The 14,030-nt window shown below is 40.1% G+C and overlaps 1 protein-coding gene across 3 annotated transcripts in view; it reads right to left on the reverse strand.

Moving 5' to 3' along the window:
• Window positions 1-2,517: 2,517 nt before the first annotated feature.
• Window positions 2,518-14,030, reverse strand: part of BMX (BMX non-receptor tyrosine kinase) — a 55,968-nt gene continuing 44,455 nt past the window's right edge. For 2 of the 3 annotated variants that reach the window (XM_066248965.1, XM_066248966.1), the window contains exons 15-19: window positions 13,075-13,291; window positions 11,813-11,877; window positions 8,030-8,148; window positions 4,892-5,049; window positions 2,518-2,971 (exon numbers count right to left, since the gene is read on the reverse strand). In XM_066248965.1, coding sequence (XP_066105062.1) covers window positions 2,897-2,971; window positions 4,892-5,049; window positions 8,030-8,148; window positions 11,813-11,877; window positions 13,075-13,291 — 634 coding nt within the window. In that variant the 3' untranslated portion in view covers window positions 2,518-2,896. The remainder of the gene's footprint in view (window positions 2,972-4,891; window positions 5,050-8,029; window positions 8,149-11,812; window positions 11,878-13,074; window positions 13,292-14,030) is intronic. The other variant, XM_066248967.1, reaches the window with a different exon arrangement.

Below are 14,030 nucleotides of genomic sequence, written 5' to 3' on the forward strand. Positions count from 1 at the left end.
CTGTGGTCTCATGGGCACTTATGTACTGGGGCTTCTGTGGATTCTGTCTGCTTTTTGCTTCCAGAGACCAGATTGTCACTTGAACACCTGGGACCGCCAGCCTCCCAAATGTCTTGGAATGTGTCCCAATTTCTTAACTCTCTTATTGTATGAAGCAATTGTAAATTCAGTCTAAAAAACATTGTGTTAAGATATATGCTCTCAGGTTAGGAACCAAACCTGATGCAGCTTTTACATATATCTCAGAGCCCCAGCCAACTTCTGAGCACAGCACCCACTACCTACTTGAAGACTGATTTAAAATAGACTTACTAGATGAAAATATCCAAACTCTAGCCATCAACTCACTCTGGGTGGTGGTTAGCACAATATTAGATAACTTTGTCCTTAATAAATTCTAAAGAGATGATGATGATGTTGGGTCAGTCAGCCAAATCGGGAGATGAACTTTTTCTTTGCTTCCAAGAATTGTAAGCAGCCCTCGTTTAAAACAACAATAAATGCCAGGAATCACTGCTAAACACAGTTAAGCAGCATTTTAAAAAAATTATGCCTGTTTTAAATAGTATGAGAGAGAGAGAGAGAGAGAGAGAGAGAGAGAGAGAAAGAGAGAGAGAGGAACATTGATCTCTTCTTCTACGTGTCCTGACTGGGGCGTGAACCGACAACCTTTGTGCTCAGGCTGACACTCTATCCACTAAACTATCTGGCCAGGGCATATATTGTTCAAATTTTTGTAACAAGCATATATTACTTTAATTATAAGGATAATTATTTATTTATTTTGGGGGGGGTATTTTTCTGAAGCTGGAAACGGGGAGAGACAGTCAGACACAGTCAGACAGACTCCCGCATGCGCCCGACTGGGATCCACCCGGCACTCCCACCAGGGGGCGATGCTCTGCCCCTCCGGGTCATCACTCTGTTGCGACCAGAGCCACTCTAGCGCCTGGGGCAGAGGTCAAGGAGCCATCCCCAGCGCCTGGGCCATCTTTGCTCCAATGGAGCCTTGGCTGTGGGAGGGGAAGAGAGAGACAGAGAGGAAGGAGGGGGGGTGGAGAAGCAGATGGGTGCTTCTCCTGTGTGCCCTGGCCGGGAATCGAACCCGGGACTTCTGCACGCCAGGCCGACGCTCTACCACGGAGCCAACCGGCCAGGGCCAGGATAATTATTTTTAGAAGATCAAATACATGAAAATAAAAAGAAAGAAAAACAACCTTCAAGGGAGGGCGGCAGAAAGACCTAGTTAGGGCCTGGAAAATCTTTCCCCGGGCGATCACAGTCCATGCTGCAGTCCCTGGTGAACAGCGTCAGGGAGCACCGCAAAGGCTGGCGCTCCCCCGACTGTGACCCACTGTGGAGGAGGGGCTGTGCTATGTGTTCCTTCTTTTCCCTCTGGTAGGAAAGATCCTGGCACATAGTGCTTGCTAAATAAATGATCCCTGCATATATAAATGTCCTAATGGTTATTTTTAAAGTTCCATTTTATTTTAAATTGAGATTTGTGTACCTCTGTGAAAAAAAGAAGACTATTATCGTATGTCAATTGTGCTGAAAAGAAAGGAATCGTTATTTAAATGTCAAGAAACAACTAAGAGGGATCATTCAAAATAGCTGGGAGTGGGTGAGGAGGTGAGTGGAGTGAGAAAGGGTAAGAATGTCTCTTCAGGGAAATTGTTAACTTACAGCTGGAAAGTAGTAACAGGGCTTAATTAGGGTGTCTTTTCATTGTCATAGTGCCCTCCACATAACCTCTCTCTTTCTCTTTTTGACATTATAGAAATAATAATTAAGGACTCTGAAAGAGATGAAAACCAATGGGTTCAGCAGCAGGCTGTGAAGGAGGGCATTCTCAAGAAGAGTTTAAAAGCTAAAGTATGTTTTAGTAATAGCCATGAGAACTAAAAGCATACTTCTGCACTTTTGTGTCAAGAGATAGAACATTGAAATAGAAACATCAGTTATCAAACTGGCCAGAAGCCCCAGTGCCCCAAACTCAAGGGTTTAAAATGCCTAGAAAGTGACAAAATAACCAATGCCAGATATAGGATCATGATTACACTTGAGTTGAGATTGCCAGTGGTTAAGGATAAGGAAAAAAGCACTAAGTTGTACCTTAACATCTTTTAAAATTTGCTCTATGTGAAACATATATATTATGGAATAATATTATTCAACTTTAGTTTTCTATTTGTGTACATGGTGGCATAAAGAGTCATTGTTCTTATCTGAATATCAGATGAGAATTGTGTTATCTAGATTGAATTATGGACTACCTAATGATGCCCCATGTAATGCAGTCCCACAGGGTAGTTCCCAGTTGACCACACAGGAACATCTGGGCACTTGTTAAAAATACAGATTCTCAGTCTGCACTCAGATCTCCTCTACCAGAATCTCTGGGTTAGTTCCTAGGAATCTGTGTTTTAATAAACTCTCCATTTGATTCTCATACATGCTAAAGATTGAGAATATTGAAACATGAAAGCAAATGACCACATCTGTACTTATTGATAGCATATTTAATTATTATGAGAGTGACGATATAAAGAAAACAACAAATACCCACCAAATAATTTTTCAGTTCTTTTCAACCTTTCCACATGGTACATGTTCTCTCTATCTTGCAATCAGAAAATGTGCTTCTGTTATTGGCTTGGAATTATAGTACCAAGAGCAGCATAAACAAAATTACCAATTTGACCTAAGTTTCAAGGAAATCTTTTGTTTCCTACATTGTTCATTTCTAGATAAAATAACACACAAACAGCACACAGAATCCCATTAAGAAGAATTAGCTAAATTGTATTATCTGTGCCTTGCTACTTTCCTTAAAAAGAATAAGGATGTTGGCTAACATTTATATCCATTCTCATCAGAACTCCTAGTTTCTTCTTCAAGGCTTGTCTTTTTCCTGAAGTGGTTCAATGGAGGATAGGAGTTGCTGAAATGTGGGACGCTTTTCTGGAAGCTAAATAAAAGAAAAAATCCATTAGTTTAGTTTATGAAGGTGGGGATTAAAAATAAAATATATAAAATACTTGAACCTGAGTCCTAAAGCTAGCAACTTTTAAAATGTGGGAACACTACAGACATTTTTACTAAATGGAAAACAATTACAGCCCTAAGAATTAAAAGGAAAAAGTAAAGGTATTGTTCATTTGCATAAGATATGATTATATACCTGGAAAGACCAAGAGAATCAATGATAAACCCAAATAATAAAGGAATTCACCAGGAAAGTGGTATATACAATTAACACACAAAATCAATAGCCTTCATTATATATATATATATGATATATATTAACCAATTATAAGATGTAATGAAAGAGAAAACCTCATTTACAGTAACAACACAAAAATAAGATACTAACAAAAATATACCCCCGAAATAAGGAAAACTTTAAAACACTGCTGAAAAATACAAACTAGACTTGAACACTTAAAGAAACATTGCTTGTTCTTTAGGACAAATCAATAGAAAGACGTCACATTCCTGAAGTTAAAATATAAACTAAAAACAATTACTTTATCAAGGGATTTTTAAAATTGAGCTGTGGGAAATGAAAACCTGATAGAAAAAAGAAAAAAGACAAGACACATAATTCTCAGAAAGATATACAAGTGCCCTTAAAAATGTGTCATTCCTAATGAAAGAGGGACACAGGGAAGCTGCGCTAAATGCCATTTCTCATCTATCACATGGGCAGAAATTCAGAAGCTTACAATGGTCTGTTGGTGAGTGTGGGAAAATAGATACTTTGCTAGAGGGATAACACAGGGGGAGAGAAATTTGCATACTACTTTTTTGGTAAGAAAAAAATGGAAACAAACACACACAGATATACTTACATGCTTATTTTTGTGCACCGAAATACAGGAAAGATAACTTGGAATCTAATGACAGGTGTGAATGTGTGTCCAAAAGTTGCAAAATGAAATGTAGACAGAGAGGGGACTAAAACATATCAACATGTTACTATATGCAAAACCTTCAGCTGGGGATGATCTCTGCAAATCCCTCTCAGCTGATTCTGCCACAATCCACACAGTTGCGCAGAGCAGCTGTGGGAAGAAGGCAGGTCCTTCCTGTTCAGGGCCCCTGTCCATCAGATGGTGCAGTCCTAGTCCCTGGAGCTAGAGTGGGCTGGGCCAAGGAGGTCCGACTTTGACTCAAAACCCCTTGTTTGCTCCTCTTCTCCATCTGACAGGTGACAGCAGTAAGTCCTGTACTTGTCTGTGTTTATATTGTGCATGTGTAATATACATAATTATCAACTGCTTGGTGTTTTCAGTTCATGTGTGTGTGTGTGTAAAGACTGAGTTCAGCGAGGGCAAATCAAATTCTACAACTTCAGCTTTGTGTCTATCCCAAAAGAGACTCTTATTCCTCACCTGCATGGAGTGCTTTGACTCAGAATTTGGGGAGCGTGAGGAGAGAGGAGGGAAAGGGCACTTTATATGTTCTCTACACATCATTATAAGTTCTCTGTTCTACGCTTTCTACTTGAGGAGAGATCTCATAGTGTGGTTAAGAACAGGGACTCCCAAGTCTAGTCAGCAAGCCTCTCAATAGCGGTGTGACTTTGGCCAAGTCACTTAATTTCTGAAGGTCTGTTTCCTCTTTTGTTAGTTTTAGCCATGACAATACCTACCTCATAGTGAGTTTCCTGATGAATAAATAAGCTAACATTTATGAAGTTTGTAGAACAGCGTCAGACATAAGTTGTTTGTTAAGTTGTTGGCACTAGCATTGCTTGTTTCCAATTACAAACACTTGAGGGCAGAGGGCTAGGGTCATGTCCACCTGATCTGTAGCCGGTGTCTCCCCTCAACAATGCTTTGCCTAGTGTTCACACAGCATCCACCTCCCCTGGCGGTGCACTTGCCTCATGCCAACAGCTGTACATGATCTGGTAGATGGTGTCTGACGCCAGTTTGGGCCGGTAAAGCCTGTGGCCCTGGGAGACCTTCACAACCACCTGGGAGTTGTCGTACAAGTCGTAGGGCTGCTTCCCCAGGCTGAACACTTCCCACATCAGGATCCCTGCACCGCACCAAGGAGTGGCCGGCAGACAACAAGGAAAGAGAGCCAACATCAGAAGGTACAGAGTTTGTTGAAATAGCTTCACATGCCAGGTCTGCACAGCTATGGTTCAGAGCAAGGGAGCCTTGGGAAATGAGTACTAGCAAAAAAAAAAAAAAAAAAAAAAAAGGCTATGAGGCCCTGGCCGGTTTGCTCAGTGGTAGAGCATCGGCCTGGCATGTGAAAGTCCCAGGTTTGACTCCCGGCCAGGTCACACAGGAGAAGTGCCCATCTGCTCCCCCTTCCCCATCTCCTCTCTCTCTATCTTTCTCTTCCCCTCCCATAGCCAGGACTCCATTGGAGCAAAGTTGACCCGTGTGCTGAGAATGGTTCCATGGTCTCTGCCTCAGGCACTAGACTGGCTCCAGGTACAACAGAGCAACGCCCCAGATGGGCGGAGCATCGCCCTCTAGTGGGCTTGCCCGATGGATCCCGGTTGGGGCATGCGGGAGTCTGTCTGTCTGCCTCACCCCTGATTGTCACTTAGTAAAAATACAAAAAAAGAAAATAAAGAAAAAGAAAGGCTATGGAGGGTGGATCTGTACCATCACTTCTGAGAGATCCAAACACCCATTCTTGCTGGTAAACGGCAAGGGCAGCTGCAGAGAGAGCTATTTGGGGCCAAGATTCTTGAGCTGCTTCCCTGAAGCAGCTGGGGCCTCAGTAAAGCCACAGACTATCTGGCTCCAGCCCTTCGGAGTGATTGATTGAAGTCATCACCCTTCCTTTCTCTCTGCCTTGGCAGTTGTATGCAACAATTTCATCACACGATAAATTACCTTTCAGTGGAAATTTAAAGATAAAATCCGTGACAGCATTGCCCATTTCTTATTGCCACAGTGGTTCATAATATTTTGTGGGTCACGTATCCTTTGGAGAATCTGATAAAAGCCACTGGCTCTCTCTTGGGAAAATGAATGCACAGCATTTTTGTGTTTGGTTTTTGTATGTCCACAGTCCCCCATTCAGGGTGTCGTGGACTTCAGGTTAAGAAACTGAGTTCTGGTCATGGTGATCAAGAGGCTGGCACTTGGAGTCAGGCAGGTGTGGCCTTTGAGGCCCAGTTCTGCCCCTACAGGCTGGACACGTTTCTTACCCTTTTCTGCCAGGGTCTTTGTCTATAATATGCAGATATTTGCATATCACATAGTTACCACGAGGACTAAACAGAATAAAACACTCAGAGCACTTAAAAGAGCACAGTATATTTTAACTGCTCTCTGAATGATGGTCATTTACCATCATACTCATTGCCAAGCCAGAGAATTTCAACAGTCAGCCAGCCTCAAAATCTTGGAAAACCATAAATATGTAAGAAGGAAGGAAATTATTCTAGAATCATAACAGAAGTACTTACCTTCAAAAACTACTCTCGCTTTTAGGGCTACAGATTTTATGTAAAATGCTTACACTAAAATAATATTACAAGTTGTTGTGGCTGTATTAAAAAGTATTCTAAAACAACCATCTAAAAGCATATTGTTCCCTTCACAACACTCTTTTTTGGAAGGATGTCCACTTATCTCAAGAATAATCTTATTGCTTAAAGTATCTGTGGAGCTCCTTTATGAGAATTACTTTTAGAAGGCCTGGTTCATTTTGAATATATTTATTTATTGGGGACAAATTATTTAAGAATGGATTTAGTTTTTGGAAACAGCCAGAAAATGTTGGGAGCCAAGTTGTGGTGCAAAGATGAGTATCAAGCTTGCTAATGCAATTTTTGGTCAAAAGCAAGATGGAACTGTTGAGTAAGCATACTGATTTTTAAAATATATTTCATAAGGCATATCAACTGAAACAAGAAGATTGAAATTGATTTTAACAAGTTAATCAGCACAAAATGACATCAAGTATTTACCAAAATGCTATCTTTGTGAATTTCCCTTTTCTGTATACACTGGGTGATGTTTTACAATGAATAATACCACTTTTATAAAAGGGATAATTTTTTAATAATTATGTTGTATAGAAAAATAAATTCCTAATTAAATTTTGCTTTTTAAAGGAAGTCTTATAGATGTCATGTAGAAAAACAAATTATACTTAAAGACAAAGAAAAAAATGAATTTAATAGATTCATTTAAATTTAATACATTCTATAGCTTGATAATAATTTGGATTATTAATCCTGGATCCATCTGACAGTGATTGTAAGCAGGCCTGATATTTCTCACAATGTAGAAAAATATCAGCAAATCTACAAAATCAGAATTTAAGAGTTATTTCTGTTTTCTAATTATCTTTACTAAATTTCAGTCCATATCTTTTAATAAAATAGAAGTCAGCAAACTTTTTCTGTAAAGGGTTGCACAGTAAGTATTGTAGGTTTTTTGGGGTCATGTAGTATCTATGGCAACTACTCTGCTCTGCTGGTGCTGCACAAAATCAGCCAGAGACAATACTGCAGCAAATGAATATGGCCGGCTGCCAATCAAACTTTAGTTACAGAAACAGGCCACTGGATTCGGTCCCGGGTTACGGCTTGCTCATTCCTGATCTAAATTATGAATTTTAATTAGCACACTAGTTGAAATTGGTATGGGCCAAAGACACCCTGAGCCATATTTGGTTTTTATATCAGGCATGCCCTGCAAATTGGTCAACTCAGATGGGAATTATTATCACGGCTGTTGTCATGCCAAAAGTCGATTCAATTGTTAAACCTTTAATGTTTTGGATGTCATGCAAACTCAGTTTTAGTTTTTAATGCCTCCTTTTTAAAAATTGCTTGGAATCTTCCGTAGAAGAGCTTTTATGAGAAGGTGGTAGGAGGATGCAAATTGCAGAATATGTGGCAGACATCCTAACACCAACTCAAGGAAAGATCTTCTTCTATCTCTTGCTTGTCCACAGGTAATTTTGTAAGTGCCCTTGTGGTTTCCTGTTGGGGAAGCCAGCTTGTGAAATGGTGCTGGGGCCCGTGTGGCCCCATTCTTACCGAATGCCCACACGTCTGACTTGCTGCTGTATTTGAAGTAGTGAAACACTTCTGGGGCTGACCACTTGACCGGAAACTTTGTTCCTACTGAACTGACATACTGGTCATCCAGAACGTACCTGTGGGGGCAAACATGAACAGACACCTTAAGCTGCTTGGTTGTGAGAATGGGAAGGCCTCTATAGGCCACTAGCGTGTTGTGGTGGGTGGTGCAGGCTGCTGAAGGACACTGAGACAGCCCGTCTCAGCTGCATGCCTGGGTGTTCCAGATCTTTGGCTTCCTTTCACTGTGTACACTCAGCTAGAGGCTGCTTACGACTGTAAGCTTTAAAAATGATATTTAACTTTGAATATGCCAAAATCTGAATGCAAATTTTTTGGTAAATATAGAAAAACACAGAAATGTATACATAAAATCAGTCCGAATCCCATTCCAAAGATAACTTGTAATTCTATCACTCAAGACACATTTTTCTTATACTTTCCAATCCTCTTTTTCTATATGTAATTTGAACAAAATTGGATTTCTGTCATATTGAAATTTGCTTTTATTTTTCCTTTAACAGTATGTCAAGAACATTTTCCCCATATGGTTAAATTTTCTTCTGCAGCATCATGTTTAATGGCTGAATGCCCTCTTATGGATTAACTTAATTTGCTTAACCATGTAAATGGCTTCTAGTCTTTTGCTGTTATAAACAGTGATCAACAACAATATCCTACGGAGCTATCAAGACCAAAATATATGTGCCCAAAGATATTCACTACATTCTTATTTATAATAATGATAAAAATAGAAACAATCTTAATGTCCACATGTTGAGGAATGATAAATATATGTGGTGCATTAATATAATAGAATAATATGCAGCCATTAAAAAAGTGAGATAGCCTTATATTTACCAAAATAAAAGGAGGCCCATGGTATTTGGTTATGTGCAAAACAGGTATCTATAATGTGATTCCACTTTTGTGGAAATAATTAATGTACTTACCTGTGTATACAGTTGGATATATCTAAAAATCAGATATGGAAAGACATCTACCAGATGTGCTAGCAGTAATTAACCCTAGTACTGAAAGTGGGGTGAAGGGTGGGGACAAATTATACTTTTGACTTGATACACCATTGCTATATTTCTCACAATAAGCAGATACTATTTAAATAATTAATAGAGGGGAACTCCATATATTTACCCACAAAAACAAATAAATAATGACTCATAAATAATAATAAAATGAAAATTAAGGAAACTGAAATTTTTGGATATAATTTATAGAAAAACTTGACCCTGGCTGGTAGGCTCAGTGGCAGGGTATTGGCCTGGCATGTGGATGTCCTGGGTTCGATTCCCAGTCAGAGCACACAGGAGAAGTGACCATCTTCTTGTCTTCCCCTCCCCCTTCTCTCTCTTTCTTTCTCTCTCTTCCCCTCCAGCAGCCATGGCTCGGTTGGTTCAAGTGCATTGGCTCCGGGTGCTGAGGATGCATGAAGCCTCCACCTCAGGCACTAAAATAACTCAGTTGTGAGCATGACCCCAGATGGCCAGAGCATTGGCCCCAGGTGGGGGTTGCCAGGTGGATCCCGGTCAGGGCTGATGTAGGAGTTTGTCTATCTCCTCTCCTCTCACTTTGAAAAGGAGGAAAAAAAAGGAAAAGAAAAACTTTACACACCAAAATATATCAGAGATATTTGCCATAATTTAAAACATCAGAATAAACTGGATTGGCAAGTCATTCTCTGAGATATTAATAATGATGACAATAAATAACACCTCCATAAGATCCCACATAAAAGCACCTTCCATACTTTCCTCCCTGGGCCTCTTCAGCTCCTCAGACACCACAAGACACCCAGAAACTACACTAGCACCGCCCTCTTACCAGAGTATGCTCACAGCTTTACCCTTCCTTCAAATCATCGGGGCCATGTGAAGTAACAGGCTTCTGAATCATGTCACACGGACTTTTGTGACCTAAAGGACCTCGTGCATGGCCCCCACACTCTCTAGTTCAGAGAAAAATCTTGTGTTCCCCTTTTCCTCAGCAATAAAGAATTTGAGGTATATTCCCTGCATACTGGCATAACAGCCAATATTCCTACTTTAAGAACAAGTTGGGAAACAAGCCCTGTTCTGAGAGCTTCTCCCTGCCCTAAGGAGGAGAGAGCAGCTTTTCCTCTTGAACTTGGGAGAACTACACATATGGAATGTCAGTGCAGGAGACTCGGTGTGTGGTGGTTGGTGTAATGGCAGGTAGCACATAGCTAAAGAAATAACTTGCAATATAGAGCAGTCCCAGAAGAGGCACACTTCCTAATACTAAATTTTAGAGAAGATTAAAGAAACAGATCCTCTTATTGTGTTTTAGGGCTATGTTTGCTAAATACAGAGCTGGCCTGGGTCAACTCTTCAGATCTCTTTGAAACTGCATTATTCCTCCTCAGAGTTATGTGAGTTTATGCTGAGACAGCACAATTTTGTCACTGTATTTTGTTTCAAAGTCAGGGATAGCTATGGGCCCTTTAGACCAACTGTGGGAATTTTGAGGGTAGGGATTATCGCAATCATATTAGTATGTCCTACAAGCCAAGGAATCTGGTAGGAATTTGATGTTTGTTGAATGGAAAAGGCAGCCTGTATGCCATCATTTTCTATGTAAAATAATGAAAATTGGCTTTGAGGCTTAAATAGTATGAGAATTCAGGATTAGGGAATAGAAGACTCTTTTAAACTGCTATCATAAAACAATTCTCCAAATAATGCAGTGGCGATAGAACACCCATCAAAAGAATCTCAGAGTCTACTTTCATGCCTTACTTGGTGATAAAGAAAATTTAAACTTAGTGGCTTGACACCAGAATTTTTCCTAGTGTTAATGCTTTACACATTTGAACATATATTAAGAAAAAACCCAGACAGGACTAAGGAAGCCTTGATTGACTCTATCTATCTATCTATCTATCTATTATCTATCTATCTATCTGTCTTAGAAACACACACATCTATTATTTATCCAAATCATCTGCCTGTAACACATTCTATTTAAATGTTTAGGATCTTTTGTGAAATTTATTTGTAAGTTTAGAAAATATTTATCAGGGTGTTGCAAGAACTTAAATGGACTTTTGATCATTTCCAAAGTACAATTTCATCTTACAAGTGAAGAAATGTATGAAACCTATCTCATAGGTAGTTAGAAGTAGTTTGGGGAAGAGGATCTAGGTTTCTAAGCCCCAACTCAGAGCACATTCAGTGTCCCCACAGGGCCTTCAATTATGATGGCATTTATTTTATTTATTTATTTATTTATTTATTTATTTATTTATTTATTTATTTATTTATTTTTTTACTTTTCCGAAGCTGGAAACGGGGAGGCAGTCAGACAGACTCCCGCATGCGCCCGACCGGGATCCACCCGGCACGCCCACCAGGGAGCGATGCTCCGCCCATCCGGGGCGTCGCTCTGTCACGACTAGAGCCACTCTAGCGCCTGGGGCAGTGGCCAAGGAGCCATCCCCAGCGCCGGAGCCATCCTTTTGCTCCACTGGAGCCTCGGCTGCGGGAGGGGAAGAGAGAGACAGAGAGGAAGGAGGGGGAGTGGAGAAGCAGATGGGTGCTTCTCTTGTGTGCCCTGGCCGGGAATCAAACCCGGGACTCCTGCACGCCAGGCCGACGCTCTACCACTGAGCCAACCGGCCAAGGCCAATTATGATGGCATTTAAATGTGAATGGAAATCCCCATTTTATTGGTTGATTGGTTGCTCCTTTGGAACTGACTTACCTTGTCATTCCAAAGTCAGACACTTTCACAGAGAGATCACTGTCTACCAAGCAGTTCCGAGCAGCCTTTGGAGAAAAAAAGAATTACCAAGTAGTAAAAGTGACCACGAATCTTCTGACATCAAAATCTGAAATTTGCCTGACCAGGCGGTGGCACAGGCATTGGATGCGGAGAACCCAGGTTCGAGACCTCAAGGTTGCCAGCTTGAGCGTGGGCTCATTTGGTTTGAGCAAAGCTCACCAGCTTGGAACCAAGGTCGCTGGCTCGAGCAAGGGATTACTGGGTCTGCTGAGGCCCATGGCCAATGCATCCATGAGAAAGCAATCAATGAACAACTAAGGTGTCACAATGAAAAACTGATGATTGATGCTTCTCATTTCTCTCCATTCCTGTCTGTCTGTCCCTATCTGTCCCTCTTTGACTCTCTCTCTGTCTCTGTAAAAAAAAAAATCTGAAATTTTTCTTCTTTTTGGAAGAATTCTCAGCAAATTTAAGATTGTCAAAACCCGAAATGTTGGAAAGTTGTCTTTTTATCCCTCTGTAACATTCAATTTTACAAAATAAAATTGAGCTCCTGTAAATATTTTCACCGAGGCATCCATCCATGTCAAACACAACAGCTGTTGCACATTAAACACAAAACCTAAGCTCCTTAGTGAGAAGAAAAAAAAATAGTTCTAAGTTCTCCTTCACCACCACTAGGATATAGTGCAGTAACATATGCTCTCATGGTATAAATGCTGCACTCAAGACTCAATGCACTTGCCTAGTGTGTATAGCGTGTTTGCTATTCACAAGAAAATCTCTAATGATGAATATCAGTGCATACCAAGCAGAACACTTCCCACTCCCATTCTGACCCAAAGACACAAGTTTCATATCTTTGTGGTTTTTGTTTTTGTATTTTTTAGTTATTGTATTAAATGAGTGCTTTAGCACCAAGCCCTTCCCGGAGTAAAGGTCAACTTGGGTTTAATGGTTCTGTGAAACTCTCTCAATTGACCAATGTCTTCCCTTTCCATCTCTTTTCCGTCAAACCACAACACACCTACATAGATCTTGATGGCTTCTTTGACTCTTTCTTCAAATATTTTATTTTGAAATTGTGACTTATCAAAAAAGTGTCATGTGCTTAAGCAAGTCACAAGTGAGCAAAGTAAAAGCAGAGGTGGCCTCCCTGCTGTTCCTCCCAATGGCCCCATTGCTGGGGGCCGGAACCGCGGATTGTTCTCTTCCCCTGAGTTTCCGGTGGCTTTGCTTACCAAGTCCCGATGTATGAACTGGTGGCTCTCCAAGAAGGCCATGCCTTCACAGACATCATAGCACATTTCTAAGAGCTGGTTGGGTTCAAGTTCTTTTCCATGACTCTTCAGATAATTAAGCAAGCAGCCATTGGATATATATTCAGTCACTATGTATATAGGGTATCTCTTTGAGCATACTCCATAGAATTTCACCAGCTTGGGATGGTTGAGTTTCCTGGAAAAAAACAGAATTTTAAAGTTCAGTATTGAATTTCCCTTACACACTCCATTTTCCAAATGTCCTGAAAAATAATTGCTCTCAGAGTTTTGTTCATTTGAATTCCCCCTTTCTACTTGAACAGGGAAAGAGGAAAAATTTTGGATTTTATTCTAGAAACATTAGCCTCTGAAAGTAACAAATGCTGTCTCATATTGGATATCGACAACCCCAACAGCAGTTTAGCAGTTATGAGTGCTGTGTTCAACTTTCGTACAGGGAAGCAGAGGAGCAATGATCTGGTGCCTTGGAAATCCTGTTTAGTCTTGAGAACTTCTATGACTGATTTGGAAGAAGCTATACCCTAAAATCACACACTTCCACGTTAAAGCATTTAACAGTCATGTGTAAATATTTCATTCTAAAAAAATTGTATCCAAATATGAAGGGTGTTGATAAAATGAAAATAGTTGCCATGCTAGGAAAATGAGATTAGGCATGATTTTTCTTTTTAAAATAACTCATTTTACATGATTGTTACATTATGTTTTCAATAATAAATTTAGAAAATAGTAACCACATGACATAGCACTTCTGGTAGGTCATAAAAGGTGGACACTCAGCTGTTATGATGTTCACTAATTTGTCTTTATGTAATTCTTATCAATTCACAAGATGATTCTTTAATGTTCAGATGTGTAAACATAAATTTAACATGTCAACTTCTAAATGTTTTAATAATTGAGGATGTATTGAC

Source organism: Saccopteryx bilineata, chromosome X (genome assembly GCF_036850765.1).
Source record: "Saccopteryx bilineata isolate mSacBil1 chromosome X, mSacBil1_pri_phased_curated, whole genome shotgun sequence".
In the NCBI taxonomy this organism is placed as follows: Eukaryota; Metazoa; Chordata; class Mammalia; order Chiroptera; family Emballonuridae; genus Saccopteryx; species Saccopteryx bilineata.